The 17,313-nt window shown below is 42.1% G+C and overlaps 1 protein-coding gene across 2 annotated transcripts in view; it reads right to left on the reverse strand.

Annotated features, from left to right (window-relative positions):
• Positions 1–17,174, reverse strand: part of KCTD9 (potassium channel tetramerization domain containing 9) — a 37,070-nt gene extending 19,896 nt beyond the window's left edge. Inside the window, exons 1-4 of one of the 2 annotated variants that reach the window (XM_070765704.1) lie at positions 17,055–17,174; positions 5,212–5,333; positions 1,491–1,534; positions 1,310–1,406 (exon numbers count right to left, since the gene is read on the reverse strand). In XM_070765704.1, coding sequence (XP_070621805.1) covers positions 1,310–1,406; positions 1,491–1,534; positions 5,212–5,333; positions 17,055–17,102 — 311 coding nt within the window. In that variant the 5' untranslated portion in view covers positions 17,103–17,174. The remainder of the gene's footprint in view (positions 1–1,309; positions 1,407–1,490; positions 1,535–5,211; positions 5,334–17,054) is intronic. The other variant, XM_070765705.1, reaches the window with a different exon arrangement.
• Positions 17,175–17,313: the final 139 nt, after the last annotated feature.

The following is a 17,313-nucleotide window of genomic DNA, read 5'->3' on the forward strand; positions in this document are numbered from 1 at the left end:
TTATCCGATCATTGTTTTTTCAGGACCGTGCCTTGCTGTTTCTAGACTTTGTTTGTTGATTTTTCATGACTTTGAAACCAAAGCAGAGCAAAGTGTGGGGGTCTCACTTCGTGGAAGAAGGAGGGCTGTGACGTTCCTTCACAGCTGCTAGCTAAGTACTTAAAGACTGATTAAGGGGATTGTACAGACTACCAGGTTGTTTTGGGACGAGTGCTCTTGGCAATACAAGAACATTGTTTTGACCTTTCAAGTGTGTGTGTGTCTGAAATTTGTATCCTTGAATTTTCGGGAGACTCATACCATAGAGCCTGGCAGAACAACGGAATTGCTTAATTTTTTTAAAAAATGGAGAAAGCCAAGATAATGTCATATTAAACAACATTTTAAAATCATGGATGTTTGAAAAATCATTTGATCTGAGTTGTACACCATCATCATCATCAACACCATCATAACAACAACTGCCTTCACATAGCATGCTACACAAACAACCTTACAGTTTAGCATGAAGCCTTAATCCAACCACTTGTACCTCATTATTCTTGACAAATGTATATTTGCTTTTATGTGCACTGAGAGCATATGCACCAAAGACAAATTCCTTGTGTGTCCAATCACACTTGGCCAATAAAATTCTATGTAAAGAAGCAAATATATATGTAATGGTTGAGATTTACCTTTTTTAAAGAATGGTATTAGAATTAGTTTATATATACAATAGTAATAAGATGAGAAGAATATTTGATTTTATCCTAGTTTAAATTACTTGTTATTAGTTTTTTTATTATTAGCTATTTTCTATGTATTAATATTCAACTATGTATTCAATTATGTATTCTTTTTTCTATATCTGCATTTATACTTTTGAGATAAGTGGGGAGGATACCTCCCCAAACTATATGTTTAATGTTTGTAAGTTTGTGCGTCCTTTTATGAAAATTAATAAAAAGATTTATTAAAAAAAATAAAAAAAATAAAAATGCTATTCTATTCTATTCATTGACAACGCATTTAACCCTGATCTTATTTTATCTTAGTTTATTGATTAGCCCTTGGGCCATATCAAAGTGCAGAGTTCCAGACACAAATTATTATTATTAAAATCTGATAAAAAAAAGAATTTAAAATGAAATTGGAATAAAATACAATAATTTAATGTAGAAATAAGATACGACAAAATTATATTTCGGAGTCATCCCTTCAATCTATCCCAATCAGTCCCACATATGCCGATCTCAACCGAACATTTCACCCTTAGCAATTTTATCTTTCCAATGATGAACTTCACAATTACAAAACAGATACATACCGGGTAGTTGTAAAGAACCGTCCTCCTACATTGAGTGTTATCCAATCTGAATGAGATCCTGTTAATGTTTCTAGAGAGTTGACGTCATTCTGAGGATCTATGAACATGGGAAGCATATCAACATACAGTAAAAACTTTAGACTTCCTGTTCTTCAGGAGGAAAACAACTTGGTGTACTTACCAATGAATGGTTCATCTTCACATACAAAAAGAACATCATCATCTCTATAGATTGAAGGAAAGGAGAAAAGAAAACCAGGGATTCAGAATAAGCCCGACAAATGTTTTGGAAAACAGCAGTTGTTAATTCAAGATTCCAAGGTTTTAGAGTGGCTAAAATCAATCCTATTGCATTATTAACATTAGCATTTAGGCTTACAGTGTTCCCTCAATTTTCGCGGGTTCGAGCTTTGCGAATAGCCTATACCACGGTTTTTCAAAAAATATTAATTAAAAAATACTTCACAGTTTTTTTCCTATACCGCGGTTTTTCCCACCCAATGACGTCATATGTCATCACCAAACTAATAATTTTTGCAAATAAATAACAAAAAAAATAATTATTGTTAATAAATAATTATGTTTATAAATATCAGGATCACTAAGTGTCTTATTCCATGGTGAGTACCAGTAATAATGGTGAGTAAATGGTTGCTAAGGGAATGGGAAATGATAATTTAGGGATTTAAAGTGTTAAGGGATGGCTTGTGATACTGTCCATAGCCAAAAATGGTGTATTTACTTCCGCATCTCTACTTCGCGGAAATTCGACTTTCGCGGGCGGTCTCGGAACGCATCCCCTGTGGAAATCGAGGGAACACTGTATATACCGCTTCACAGTGCTTTATAGCCCTGGTTTATAAAGTCAGCATATCTTGCCCCCAACAAGTCAAACCAACCAACCAACCAACCAATCAATCTGGGTCCTCATTTTACCCACCACGGAAGGATGAAAGGCTGAGTCAAGCTTGAGCCTGGTGAGATTCGATCTGCCAATTGCTGGTGATCAGCAGAAGTAGCCTGCAGTACTGCACTCTAACCACTGCTCTTATGATAATGGTTTAAATGATGGAGATCTAGATCAGGGGTCTCCAACCTTGGCAACTTTAAGCCTGGAAGACCTCAACTCCCAGAATTCCCCAGGCTGGGGGATTCTGGGAGTTGAAGTCCTCCAAGCTTAAAGCTGCCAAGGTTGGAGTCCTCTGATCTAGATAACAATTCAACCAAGTCAAGTGTCTTCATAGGAAGGAGTTTGAGCCAGTCCTTTGTGGGTATTCTGTATATCAAGACTTGCTCTGAAATGCAGTGCTTGAGCAAGAAAAGTTTAAAAAATGTGAAATCACTAAGACTGGTGATTTGTGGGGAGGCATACAAATCCAATAAAAATAAAAAAATAAAATAATAATAATAATAATAATAATTATTATTATTATTATTATTATTATTTTAAAATTCTTTTCAAAACAGGAAACGAGCACCACAATCTAAAATCATCCATTTTCAGAGTTTGATTTTTTGTTTTTTTATCCTCTACTGCTTTAGTGTCAGGGGGAAAAATACACTGATAAATTAACAAACTCTCCCTGCTCTAAATTCAATTGCTTTTGCAGGTGGTTTTGATCCAAACTCCTTAAATGAAATGACATTCATGTTTGGGAAAGTTGGAGAGTTAAGAGTCAAGCAAAGATACTCTGGTAACGAGGCTTTGTTTACAGTCTATTCTCCAACAAACTCAATAAGTATAGGACACATGGAACAAACAAACCTTTTTAGTAGAAATTATTTATTAGAAGGCAAACTATAGGATGGGATAGCAATTTTTCTGGCCAAGAGAGATGGAATGCAAACCTATTACACAATGGAATCCACATACAATCCTGTCCCAGTTGAGAAACTATATAAATCATGTAATTTGACTCCGAAGCTCACTTTTCCTTCCTCTGTTTTTTCGTTCATTGTAATCAGAGTGTGCAACAAGGATAAATGTTTGATGCCCTCCAGATGCTTTGGACTACAGCTCTCGCCATGTCCAAGCAGCATGAAAATCATATTTCTGGACATCTGGAAGACATCAGGTTGCCTACTCTTAGCTCACAAGGATTTTGAATTCTTCACTCACTTTTTAGCTAATCTTGGGTCATTTCCAAATCAGAATCAAATCATGGCTTAAATGGGGCTGGGGTTATGATTTTCAGTGTGAGGTTTTCAGACTAGGGTTGGGTTCCTACCGGTGTGCTAGGGTGCGCTGTTCCGGTAACGGCCCGCCGATTGCACAATTTGCGTGCCATGGTTTTAGTGCCGTCTTTGCCAGTCCGTCCTGCAGCGCCATCTTTTTTAAAAAAAATTGGGGCATTTTTTGCTTTCTGCACATGCTCAGAAGCAAAATCTCACGAGGGGATGCTTTCACACATTCCCAGAAGCAAGAAATTGCCAAAAACACACACGAGTGAGCATTTCACTTTGAAGAGTGTTCGGAAACTTCAGATCGTGCAGAATGCAGCTGCGAGAGCAATCATGGGCATGTTACACCAACACACATAGGTATGCCCATGTTACACCAACACTCCGCAGTCTGCATTGGTTGCCAATCAGTTTCCGATCACAATTCAAAGTGTTGGTTATGACCTATAAAGCCCTTCATGGCATCGGACCAGAATATATCCAGGACTGACTTCTGCCACACGAATCCCAGCGACTGGTTAGGTCCCACAGAGTTGGCCTTCTCTGGGTCCCTTTGACAAAACAATGTCGTTTGGCGGGACCCAGGGGAAGAGCCTTCTCTGTGGCGGCCCTGACCCTCTGGAGCCAGCTCCCCCCAGAGATTAGGATTGCCCCCACCCTCCTTGCCTTTCGTAAACTTCTTAAAACCCACCTCTGCCGTCAGGCATGGGGGAATTGAGATATCTCCCCCAGGCCTATATAATTTATGTATGCTATGTTTGTGTGTATGTTTTGTTTTTAAATAAGGGGTTTTGGATATTTTTAAATATTAGATTTGGTTACTGTACATTGTTTTTATTGTTGCTATGAGCCGCCCCGAGTCTGCAGAGAGGGGCTGCATACAAATCAAATCAAATCAAATCAATAAAAAAATCAATAAATAAACATTTCCTTGCAAGAGTTTGGTGATTCCCCCCCCCTTCCTGAGCATGTGTGAAAGCAAAATCATGAGACGAAACAGGGCCTCCCCCCTCCCTGTGATTTCCCCAATTGCAACCATTATTTGCTTTTACATTGATTCCTATGGGGAAAATTGCTTCTTCTTACAAACTTTTCTAATTAAGAACCTGGTCACGGAAAAAAATTAGTTCATAAGTAGAGGTACCACTGTACTCTATTGTAGAACAACGATTCCTGAATCCGCTTTTATTCCACCTTCCAAGCAATTCCCGCGCCTATCAGGCTTATTTAAAGTCCGGAACCGCCTGCTACCGCACGAATCCCAACAGCCGATAAGGTCCCACAGAGTTGGCCTTCTCCGGGTCCCGTCGACTAAACAATGTCGTCTGGCGGGCCCCAGGGGAAGAGCCTTCTCTGCGGCGGCCCCGGCCCTCTGGAATCAACTCCCCCCGGAGATTAGAACTGCTCCCACCCTCTTTGTCTTTCGTAAACTACTTAAGACCCACTTATACCGCCAGGCATGGGGGATTTGAGACACCTTTCCCCCAGGCTTATTATAATTTATGTTTGGTATGTATGTGCTGTTTGGTTTTTAAATTATGATAGGGTTTTAGTTTTTTTTAATATTAGATTTGTGCCTATATATATTGTTTTATCGTCTGTTGTGAGCCGCCCCGAGTCTTAGGAGAGGGGCGGCATACAAATCTAATAAATTATTATTAATTATTATTATTATTCAAAAGGGCTCTAAAGAACACATTTCCAATACAGGGTAATCTTACCTAATTAAGGCAATGTCATCAATAAGTCCACCTCTTCCATTGTAGACACTGGTTGCTTTTATTCCAAGCTTATTGCTTGCGACAGAAAGCAAATCAGACAGTGTTCCATAAACAGCCACAACCTATAAGAGGAAAGTTAGTCTTTTAGTTCAATACATAGTTAGCTGCTCTGGATTTTTCATCTACAGTGTTCCCTCGATTTTCGCCGGGGCTGCGTTCTGAGACCGCCCGCGAAAGTTGAATTTCCGCGAGGTAGAAATGCGGAAATAAATACACTATTTTTGGCTATGGACAGTATCACAAGCCTTCCCTTAACACTTTAAACCCCTAAATTACCATTTCCCATTCCCTTAGCAACCATTCAGATTATTACTCACCACGTGTGTTTGTTAAAGTTTATTTTAAAAAATAGTTATTAAGGATGGACAAAAGTTTGGCGATGACATATGACGTCATCAGGTGGGAAAAACTGTGAAGTATTTTTAATTTAATATTTTTGAAAAACCGTGGTACAGTGATCCCCCGAGTTTCGCGATCCCAATCATTGCGAATCGCTATATCGCGATTTTTCCACCCGATGACGTCACTCCCTTCCTTTCTCATCTTTCTTTCTCTCTCTCTTTCTCTATCTTGCTTCTTCCTCTCTCACACTCTCTTCCTCCCTCTCTCATCTCTTTCTTTCCTTCTCTCTCTTTCTCTATCTCTCCCCCTCTTGCTCTCGAGCGGCAGGCGGCACCCAGGGAAGGTTCCTTCGGCCGCCCACCAGCTGATCTGCTCGGCAGCGCGGCAGCAGCGAGGAGCCGAAGTTGGGGTTTCCCCATTGCCTGGGCAATGGGGAAACCCCATCTTCGGCTCCTCGCTGCTGCCGCGCTGCAAGCGAGCGGCAAGCGAGCAGCCGGGCGGGCGGGGCGAACGGGCAAGCGGCAAGCGATCTTGGGGTTTCCCCTTTGCCTGGGCAACGGGGGAAACCCCATCTTCGGCTCCTCGCTGCTGCCGCGCTGCAAGCGAGCAGCCGGGCGGGCGGGCGAACGGGCAAGCGGCAAGCGATCTTGGGGTTTCCCCTTTGCCTGGGCGGCGGGGAAACCCCATCTTCGGCTCCTTGCTGCTGCCGCGCTGCAAGCGAGCTGCAAGTGAGCGGCAAGCGAGCAGCCGGGCGGGCGGGGCGAACGGGCAAGCGATCTTGGAGTTTCCCCTTTGCCTGGGCGGCGCCCAACAGCTGATCTGCTCCGCAGCGCGGCAGCAGTGAGGAGCCGAAGATGGGGTTTCCCCGTTGCCTGGGCAATGGGGAAACCCCATCTTCGGCTCCTCGCTGCTGCCGCGCTGCGGAGCAGATCAGCTGTTGGGCGGCCGAAGGGGTCTTCCCTGCCGCCCACACGCAAACTCCACCATCTGCGCATGTGCGGCCATGGAAAAAGGGGCGCGCATGCGCAGATGGTGTTTTTACTTCCGTGCCGCTACATCGCGAGAAATCGATTATTGCGAGGGGTCTTGGAACGGAACCCTCGCGATAATCGGGGGATCACTGTATAGACTTTTCGCGAAGTTCGAACCCGCGAAAATCGAGGGAACATTGTATTTACATTTTACAGTAGTATGCAAATCCATGCGTTATGCAGCACTCTTGATCTGCTTTGGAGTCAGTCTGAGATAATTTTTTCCCCCTCCCCTGAAGACGTGGATCAGCCTTGGAAAACCTCTGCTTCTTTCTCATTCCCAGTTTCCACAATGTAGATTGCAACAAGGACATGATCGAAACATTTAAATATATTAAAGGGTTAAATAAGGTCCAGGAGGGAAGTGTTTTTAATAGGAAAGTGAACACAAGAACAAGGGGACACAATCTGAAGTTAGTTGGGGGAAAGATCAAAAGCAACATGAGAAAATATTATTTTACTGAAAGAGTAGTAGATGCTTGGAACAAACTTCCAGCAGATGTGGTAGATAAATCCACAGTAACTGAATTTAAACATGCCTGGGATAAACATATATCCATCCTAAGATAAAATACAGGAAATAGTATAAGGGCAGACTAGATGGACCATGAGGTCTTTTTCTGCCATCAGACTTCTATATTTCTAAGGAAATAGTTTGATCTACCCTTGAAATCTAATATATTTAAGGCATTTTAGAGAACAGTCGTGCTGCCTTTTCCATTAAATGAAGTCAATTTCTAGATTCGCATTGCCTCCAAACAGCGTCAAGGTATTATCCTGCAGAATTAAGGGCCCCAGTTTGTGCAAACTGGTGGCCAGCAATGTGAATTTATTTATTTCAGTTTTCAGCAATAAGCCACAATTAATCGAGTTTGTGTAATAAACCTGCACGAGCAGTGAGCAGTTAGGTCCCACAGAGTGGGCCTTCTCCAGGTCCTGTCAACTAAACAATGTCGTTTGGCGGGACCCAGGGGAAGAGCCTTCTCTGTGGCGGCCCCGACCCTCTGGAACCAACTCCCCCCAGAGATTAGAATTGCCTCCACTTTCCTTGCCTTTCGTAAGCTTCTTAAAACCCACCTCTGCCGTCAGGCATGGGGGAACTGAGATATTCTTTCCCCCTAGGCCTCTACAATTTATGCATGTTATGTTTGTATGTATGTATGTTTGGTTTTATAATAAGGTTTTTTTAGTTGTTTGGTATTGGATTGTTACATGCTGTTTTTTATCACTGTTGTTAGCCACCCCGAGTCTTGCGAGAGGGGCGGCATACAAATCCAATAAATAAATAAATACATAAATAAATAAAAGGAACTGGCAACTTAGTTATTCAAGCAAAGCAATCACAAAGTGAAATGCAACTCTGCTTACGATCTTATTTCAGCTTTTCCAGATCTGCCCAGGTGGTAAATGCAAGAATTGGTCATAAAGTCACTGTCATAACTTCAAACGGTCACTAAATGAGGCAGTTACTAAACAAGGCAATCACTAAATGACTACCTGTATTTCAATATGGTTCATTTTGCTTTGATACACCGCCTTCTGCAAACTGGGTGATTTGCACAGTAGCAAAAAAACCAGCGAAAATTGCCGAAATCTCACTTGCATGAGCAACTACATGCAACATATCGCTTGTTGCGCATGCACAGAAGCAAAGTCTCACGTGGGCCACGCAAGCAATCATGGGTCTTCCTAGATATGCCCATGTTTCATCAACACTCCACAACCTGCATTGGTTGCCGATTAGTTTCCGGACACAATTCAAAGTGTTGGTGATGACCTACAAAGCCTTACATGCCATCGGACCAGAATGCTTACGGGACCACTTTCTGCTGCATAAATCCCAGAGGTCGATTAGGTCCCACAGAGTTAGCCTTCTCCGGGTCCCGTTGACCAGACAATGTCGTCTGGCGGGGCCTAGGGGAAGAGCCTTCTCTGCAGCAGCCCCGGCTCTCTGGAATCAACTCCCTCCGGAGATTCGAACTGCCCCCACCCTCCTCGCATTCTGCAAGAGCCTCAAGACCTATCTATGTCACCAGGCATGGGATAACTAGTGTACCCCCCCCCCAATCATTGAAAGTTACTCTATGTGTGGTTGGGATTGTGTAGTGTTGATTGTTTTTTTTTAAGTAATGGGTTTTAGTTACAGTTTTTAATTATTAGATTTCTATTTGTATTGTTTCATTGTTGTTGTGAGCCACCCCGAGTCTTCGGAGAGGGGCAGCATACAAGTCTAATAAATTATTATTATTAATAATTATTATCTGTACACGCATTCTCAAAATCGCTACCGGAAGGGAGCTCCTTACCGTTCCGGTAGCAGTCCTTCACTGAGTCTAAGGAGAAGGGCGGCATAAAAATTGAATGAATGAATGAATGAATATACCATTCTCTCCAGAATTGATTGTATATATTGATCATATAGTAACTAGTATTGTACGTATTAAATACATTGTGTAGCTGATAAAAGCAATTGGTGGAACTATTTCTAAATTGGGAAGATTCTTCTGAGTTACAAATGATTTCAGAACAGCCCCATTATTAATTGAAGGAAGCTGGGTCACTAAGCAATCAGAAGTCAAACTGGTTTCAGAACTATTAATAGGCCACATCACTATTAGATGGAAGGATGGTGGAGAGTTAATCATCCCATATAGAATTCTTTAGCTTTATCATTTGAGATTATTATTTTTTCTCTCTTCTCTCTTTTTCTTAAGAGTTTACAGCTTCCGATATTTATGTTTATAACTTCGGTGTATGCAAGAATGCAACAGAGTGAGTGAGTGACATAGGGGAAGGTTTGGTAGGGAAGGTTTGCCTATTTGCCGATGACTCTAAAGTGTGCAATAGGGTTGATATTCCTGGAAGGGTCTGTAATATGGTAAATGATTTAGCTTTACTAGATAAATGGTCAAAGCAATGGAAACTGCAGTTTAATGTATCCAAATGTAAAATAATGCACTTGGGGAAAAGGAATCTTCAATCTGAGTATTGTACTGGCAGTTCTGTGTTAGCAAAAACTTCAGAAGAGAAGGATTTAAGGGTAGTGATTTCTGACAGTCTCAAAATGGGTGAGCAGTGTGGTCGGGCAGTAGGAAAAGCAAGTAGGATGCTTGGCTGCATAGCTGGAGGTATAACAAGCAGGAAGAGGGAGATTGTGATCCCCTTATATAGAGCGCTGATGAGACCACATTTGGAATACTGTGTTCAGTTCTGGAGACCTCATCTACAAAAAGATATTGACAAAATTGAACGGGTCCAAAGACGGGCTACAAGAATGGTGGAAGGTCTTAAGCATAAAACGTATCAGGAAAGACTTCATGAACTCCATCTGTATAGTCTGGAGGACATGATCAAAACATTTAAATATGTCAAAGGGTTAAATAAGGTCCAGGAGGGAAGTGTTTTTAATAAGAAAGTGAAGACAAGAACAAGGGGACACAATCTGAAGTTAGTTGGGGGAAAGATCAAAAGCAACATGAGAAAATATTATTTTACTGAAAGAGTAGTAGATCCTTGGAACAAACTTCCAGCAGACGTGGTAGATAAATCCACAGTAACTGAATTTAAACATGCCTGGGATAAACATATATCCATCCTAAGATAAAATACAGGAAATAGTATAAGGGCAGACTAGATGGACCATGAGGTCTTTTTCTGCCGTCAGTCTTCTATGTTTCTGTGAGTCGACCCTGGCAAAGAGAGGACTGTTCCTGTTTTATTTTGTGCATCTCTCCACCACAGATGGCAAACCACATCCTATGCTTCTCATTTGTTTTCCATTCCCAACAAGGTAAAGCGCAGATCCGCATGTCAAGGGCCATCATTTAAAAACGCCAGTCACTTCATAAACCCAAAGCAACAGGGTTTCACAGGTGCTGGCTGATCTGATGCACGGATTTTTATTTTTTTTAAAAAAAATCCCCAGTCATCCGCTGTTTATAATCCAGAGTTTCCATACCTGTTCCCAATCACGGCCCTGCCACCTGTTGTTAGAGTGAGCAGAAACAGAAGTAAGGGGAAACTTTTGATCGGTCCAAACGTCACCCCACCGTTTCCTAGCCAGCCCTCCTGGGTCCCCACTCCATCACAATGAGCAAACGTCAAGCGAGAGGAACATCTGGGAAATTTCAAGTGGCAACGTCCTCCAGAAGGTTCCTTGCCTCTCCTAAAAAACCGATCAGGGCCCGAGCTGTGCATTATGTCAATGACAAAAAGCAAAACGCTGTTTCTTTTTAGTTGGTGTAAAGCAGTGTTTTTCAACCAGTGCGCCATGGCACACTAGTGTGCCGCGAGACATGGTCAGGTGTGCCGCGAAGCTCAGAGAGAGAAATTTATGTATGTATGTATGTATGTATGTATGTATGTATGTATGTATGTATGTATGTATTTGCTTGCTTGCTTGCTTGCTTGCTTACTTACTTACTTACTTATTAAATTTCTTTGCCGCCCCTTGGGGCGGCTAACAACAATAGTGAAACAACATATAATAAATCTAATATTTAAAATAATTAAAAGACCCTTATTTTAAAAACCGAACATACACACAAACATACCATGCATGCATAAATTGTATAGGCCTAAGGGGAAGGGAATATCTCAATTCCCCCATGTCTGACGACAGAGGTGGGTTTTAAGAAGCTTACGAAAGGCGAGGAGGGTGGGGGCAATTCTGATCTCTGGGGGGAGTTGGTTCCAGAAAGAAAGCAAGAGAGAGAGAGAAAGAAAGAGAAAGAAAGGAAGAGAGAGAGAAAGCAAGAGAAAAAAAGCAAGAGAGAGAGAGAGCGACCGAGAGAGTAAGAGAACAAGAGAAAGAAAGAGAGAGACACAGAGAGCAAGAGAGAGAGAGAGACAAAGAGGGAGGGAGGGAGAAAGAGAACAAAAAGGAGAGGAAGGAAGGAAGGAAGAGAAAGAGGGATGGAGAGAGAGAAAAAAAAAGAGGAAGGAAGGGAGAGAAAGAGGGAGAGAGAAATAGAGCGAAAGGGAGGAAGAGAGATATATATAATTTTTTGGTCCAAACTTTTTTTAACACCCCCCCCTCCCCGGGCACTTAATGTGCTCCAGGGTTTCGTAAATATAAAAAATGTGCCCTGGCTCAAAAAAGGTTGAAAATCACTGGTGCAAAGCATACCTGAATTGAAATATTTCTTGCAGGAAAGGAGAGCTACAAATAACCTAACAAGCCAAAGCTTTTTCTAAAAAAAAATATTTTATGGAATGAAACTTACTGCTAAGCTTTTTAAAAAATGATGAAAGTTTTGTATTTTAAGACATTACAATGCAATATGTTTTCACACAATTACCTAATTCCCGTGAAACATTAAACATGTAATTGGTCACCACACTATAAAATCTCCCCCGGCCTATATATTTTATGCATGGTATGTTTGAGTGTATGTTTTATTTTAAATAAGGGTTTTTTAGTTTTTTAATTATTTAGGTTTTTAGTTATTGGATTGTTGCCGTATATTGTTCTTATTATTGCTGTGAGCCGTCCCGAGTCTACGGAGAGGGGCGGCATACAAATCGAATAAATATATAAATATAATATATACATAATTTAAAAACCATACAGTACATACATACCAAACATAAAATAGAAAGCCAGGGGGAGATGTCTTAATTCCCCCATGCCTGGCGATATAGGTGGGTCTTGAGTAATTTGCGGAAGAAGGAGGGTGGGGGCCGGGGCCGCCACAGAGAAGGCTCTTCTCCTGGGCCCCGCCAAACGACATTGTTTGGTCGACGGGACTCGGAGAAGGCCAACTCTGTGGGACCTTATCGGCCGCTGGGATTCGTGCGGTAGAAGGCGGTTCCGGAGGTATTTCAAAGAAAAATAAGGGAAGATTTTCCTAAATCTTTGTTTAGCTTTCACAGGCTCTCTTTATAAAGAGCCACGGGGCTGCAGTGGTTAGAGTACAATACTGCAAGCTACTTCTGCTGATCACCAGCTGTCAGCAGTTCGAATCTCACCATGCTCAAGGTTGACTCAGTCTCCCATCCTTCCAAGGTTGGTAAGATGAGGACCCAGATTGTTAGGGGCGATATATGCTGACTTTATAAGCCGCTTAAACAGGGCTGTAAATCGGCATATAAGTTTAAATTCTATAAACTTTTGCCACAGCCATAAGCTGGTCAGAAGCTTCCTGTGACTATCACTGCTTAGAAGAGTCACATTTAAATCCTAAACTCTGCTTCCTTTATTACACTGTGAATCAGAAGAGAGTGACTGGAGGAAATGAAATTTAGACAAGAGACAGCTGTTTCCAAATAATTAGTCCTTGATGCACAACATCAGACAAAACAATTTGTGGGAAAGATGACTGTAACAGCCAAACACTGGAAATAACAAAGACAAACTCTAGCTATAAATTGGTAAAAGAATACAAATACAGTGGTCCCTCGATTTTCGCGAAACGGTTTTTTCAAAAATATTAATTAAAAAATACTTTGCGTTTCCCCCCCCCCCATACCACAGTTTTTCCTGCCCGATGACGTCATATGTCATCGCCAAACTTTCGTCCGCCTTTAATAAATATTTTTTTTAATAAACTTTAATAAATAAACATGGTGAGTAATTGCAGTTTAGGGGTTTAAAGTGTTAAGGGAAGGCTTGGGATACTGTTTATAGCCAAAAATGGTGTATTTACTTCCGCATCTCTACTTTGCGGAAATTCGACTTTCGCGGATGGTCTCAGAACGCATCTCCCGCGAAAATCGAGGGAACACTGTATTGCGAAATGATGTAGCTATTTTGGAAAATTTAAAACAAAAATCTATCTTGGTATGTGTTAGACCGGTGATGGCGAACCTATAGCACATGTGCCTGAAGTCATTTCCCTTGACAGGTGTGGCGGGGCCGGTTCTTCTTCTGGGTTTCTGGGGTGCATACACACACAACAATCAGCTGGCCTTTGTTTATTTCATTTCATTTTCATTTTATTGGACTTGTATGCCGCCCCTCTCTGTAGACTCGGGGCGGCTAACAACAGTAATAAAAACAACGTGCCGGAAATTTTTCTGGTGTGGGCATGCAACACTGGCCAGCTGGTCACCGTGCACCAATAACCAGAAGACTAGGTGTCTGATGCACATGCGCGTGTTGGAAACCGGATGTTAATTTCCCGGCACACGCATGCCCCCTTCGCAGCTGCTCTTCCAGGTTGCACGGCCGTCCAGCGCATATCCGCGCTCCCTTTTTGGCACTCGGTGCCGAAAAGGTTCACCATCATTGTGCTAGACCAGTGATGACGAACTTATGGCACGGGTGTCACAGGTGGCACATGGAGCCATATCTGCCGGCACACAAGCCGTTGCCCTAGCTCAGCTCCAACATGCATGTGTGGCGGCCAGCTGATTTTTGGCTCTAACAGAGGCTCTGAAAGGGCATTTTTGGCTGCCAGAGAGCCTACAGGGGGATAGGGGAAGGTGTTTTATCCGTGGCTCCAGGGAAGCCTTTGGAGCCTTGGGAGGGCAAAACATGAGCCTACTGGGCCCACCAGAAGTTGGGAAACAGGCCATTTCCAGCCTCCAGAGAGCCTCCATGGGACGGGGGCAGCTGTTTTTGCCCTCCCCAGGCATTGAATTATGGGTGTGGACACTCATGCATGTGGGATAGCACACACACATCCTTTTTCGACACCCGAGGAAAAAAAGGTTAGCCATCATTGTGCTAGACCTTTGGGATTTTTTCACTGTACTGGGAAGGTGGAGCAAAGCCGTACAAAATTGTTGGAATATGGAACTGCATTCTTCTCCTTAAAAACAATGTGCAGAAAAAGAAAATTTTTGGGAGGAAACCAAGCTCCATTTTATCAAAATAAACATACACACATTATTTGTACAGCTGGGTGCTGACACAGACCTTTTAAAGGCTACGTCCTGAGAAAAGCATATGCACCAAAGACAAATTCCTTGTGTGTCCACTCACACTTGGCCAATAAAGAATTCTAGTCTATTCTGTCCCCCCAAAAAAGAAAAACAGCAACAGTCTCCAAACAGATTTATAAGTGTACACAGCGTTCATTAATTTATGCCTGTTCCTTGGTCTAGGAAAAAGTGATGCAAAGCTTGCATTTTCATTCATGTGAAAGGGACTGGCACACAACCAGCTAAGTCACTGGCTAATTTCAAACACAGTTCTAAAACACAATAGGCTAATCTAGAATTTGACCTTAGAAAATTGTCCTAAACAAATGAACCTTAGACCAATTTGTCCCTCACTCTACTGCAATTCCTCCTGTTCTCTTTCTCCTAAATCAAGATCCTCTATTAATTCAACCAATGATAATTCAGTGCACTCCTTATACCCCTGTATATTTAATCCAGCCGGGTTTAGGGATTGAGGGTAGGCAAACAGGGGAAGGAAATAAGTCTGATGCATGAGGGCTCAAGGGTATAAATATTTGTAACTGGAGAATTAGATGTGGTGGCTGTATCTGCACAATACATTACACTTATAATAGGATTTCTGTGGCTCTGTGATTTGCATGCACCAGTCCATTTAATTTATACACTGTGAAAATACAGAAAAATTAATAAACAGGTTAAGAGTGTTAACCTGTAAATGCAAACTTGTGAGCCGCCCCGAGTCTTCGGAGAAGGGCAGCATACAAATCTAATAACTAACTAACTAACTAACTAACTAACTAACTAACTAACTAACTAACTAACTAACCAAACAAACAAATGTCCTTCCTTTTGCAATAATTGGTATTAAATTACTACCAAGGAGAAGGACAAAATTTAAATTGTTTGACAATTTGTTGGGGGAAGAAAGTTTTAATCAAAAAGTTAATACAGTATTGTTGTACGTATATCAGTTCGGATGGTTTGCATTTTTATCAAAGCGATCATTTATTTATTTTGTGGATTCCGTGTAACATGATGTTTTACAGCACTGTTTATCAAAAATGCTTTAAATACTTATTTCTAATCTTAAGGTCATCACTGAGTGAAATACAATGCAATCACCAGAAAATGAATAGGATAAGTACTAATTACTTTATTGTGGGCTAAACTTCACTACTAAGAAATATATACATAGCTGATCTAAAAAGGTGAGACAGGTGGCTTTCAAAGTTTTCTCTTTTCTTCTGGCGTTTTTTCACATTTTTGCAAGTCAGATATGCCAGCCAATACACAGTACATCCAATGCCTCTATTTTAATATTCTCATGTCCTCCAGATCTGCCAAACATTCCATCCCATCACTCTTCATAGGGAGTGAAACCAGGAATGGGAGTGCCAAGCCCTGCCAAATGAGGTGGTTTCCCTCCTCTGATTAATCCCAAATTCCAAACAGGATGACAGCTGTTTAAATCCTTGCGGGGGGGAGGGAGGGTTAGGAGACCACCAGGAAATCCAAGGGCTGCAGCTAAGATCAGGAAGTTTAAAAAAGCAAAACAGGGAAGCCAGTCACCTCCACCTCCCAAACCCTACGTAGATTTCTCTTTCTGCAAAGACAGACTTCCTCATCCCCTGTCTGGGAAGGTGGCCAGCTCAAGAGAAGGGTGGGGTGGAATTCCAGCCAACCCTGGAGGAAGTAACTCAAAAAATTCTGGGGGATAGAGAGAGGAATTTCAAAAAAAGCTAAAAGCAGACATTGGCTGTTTTGCAATCATTTTATCATCAGCTCAGCGCTGGAAAGCATTACTACTCCAAGAGCGTCCACTGTTGGCAACTTTAAGACTTGTGGACTTCAACTCAGCAGTATGCCAACTTCCAAGGTGTAAAGATGTTGTGTTATCCAATGCAGAAAAGCATCTCTGAAAAGCTGCAACTTTGAAGCTGCAGCCTTCTGGCCTTACAGATAATTTAGAAGATAAACTCCACCCGTCGAGCCTTTTCTTTTTACGTAATGCATTCAGGAAATGACTTGTGTCTTTTTGATTCTTAAAGGTTGATCATTAAAATCAAAAGGAAATATCAATCAGATCAGCAGATATAATGAGGAAAAGTAACTTAGAGCATCTCAGAGCATCTATGTAGGTAAAATAGGGGTCCCCAAACTTGGCAACTTTTAAGACTTATGGACTTCAACTCCCAGAATTCCCCAGCCAGCCATGGCTGGCTGGCGAATTCTGGGAATTGAAGTCCACAAGTCTTAAAAAGTTGCCAAGCTTGGATTTCTATTGCAATCCCGCTGAGCACTTCCACTCTCATCAAATCCCATGGGAATTACTCCCATTAGAAACTACTCCAGGATTCCCAGGGGAAAAACAAAAAAAGCCCTTCCATCTGCAGCTTTCCTGCCCGGCTGTTTTCCCTACTGGAGACTGTAGGAGTAGAGACCTCGTGGTGATCCCGATGCACCCAGAATCAAAGAGGAAGGGTCAGTCCTGTTGCAAAAAAGCCACGCCGGGCCTTTTTTCCCCACCCCGCTGCCCCGTCCGAGAGGCATTGGCCGGCTTACCTTCCCATTTCTGGGGCTGCCATTAACAAACAGGGTAACTCTCTTCATGTCCTCCCTCCGGAGTCGCTGTACCAGCCTGGCTACAAACCCGGAAGAGTGGCGTTCCTTAACCAACAGGCCCACCCACCAATCCGCCCCCCGCTCGATTTTGCCTCCGTCCAATCGGATCCGGAGGAAATAAAGAGGGCGGGACTTTGAGGCTGGGAAGGCGTCTGTTTGTTGCAATTTGCTTTTTCAGAAGCAGAAAAGGGCGGAGCTT

The sequence above is a fragment of the Erythrolamprus reginae genome, chromosome 12 (assembly GCF_031021105.1).
Source record: "Erythrolamprus reginae isolate rEryReg1 chromosome 12, rEryReg1.hap1, whole genome shotgun sequence".
Classification (NCBI taxonomy): Eukaryota; Metazoa; Chordata; class Lepidosauria; order Squamata; family Dipsadidae; genus Erythrolamprus; species Erythrolamprus reginae.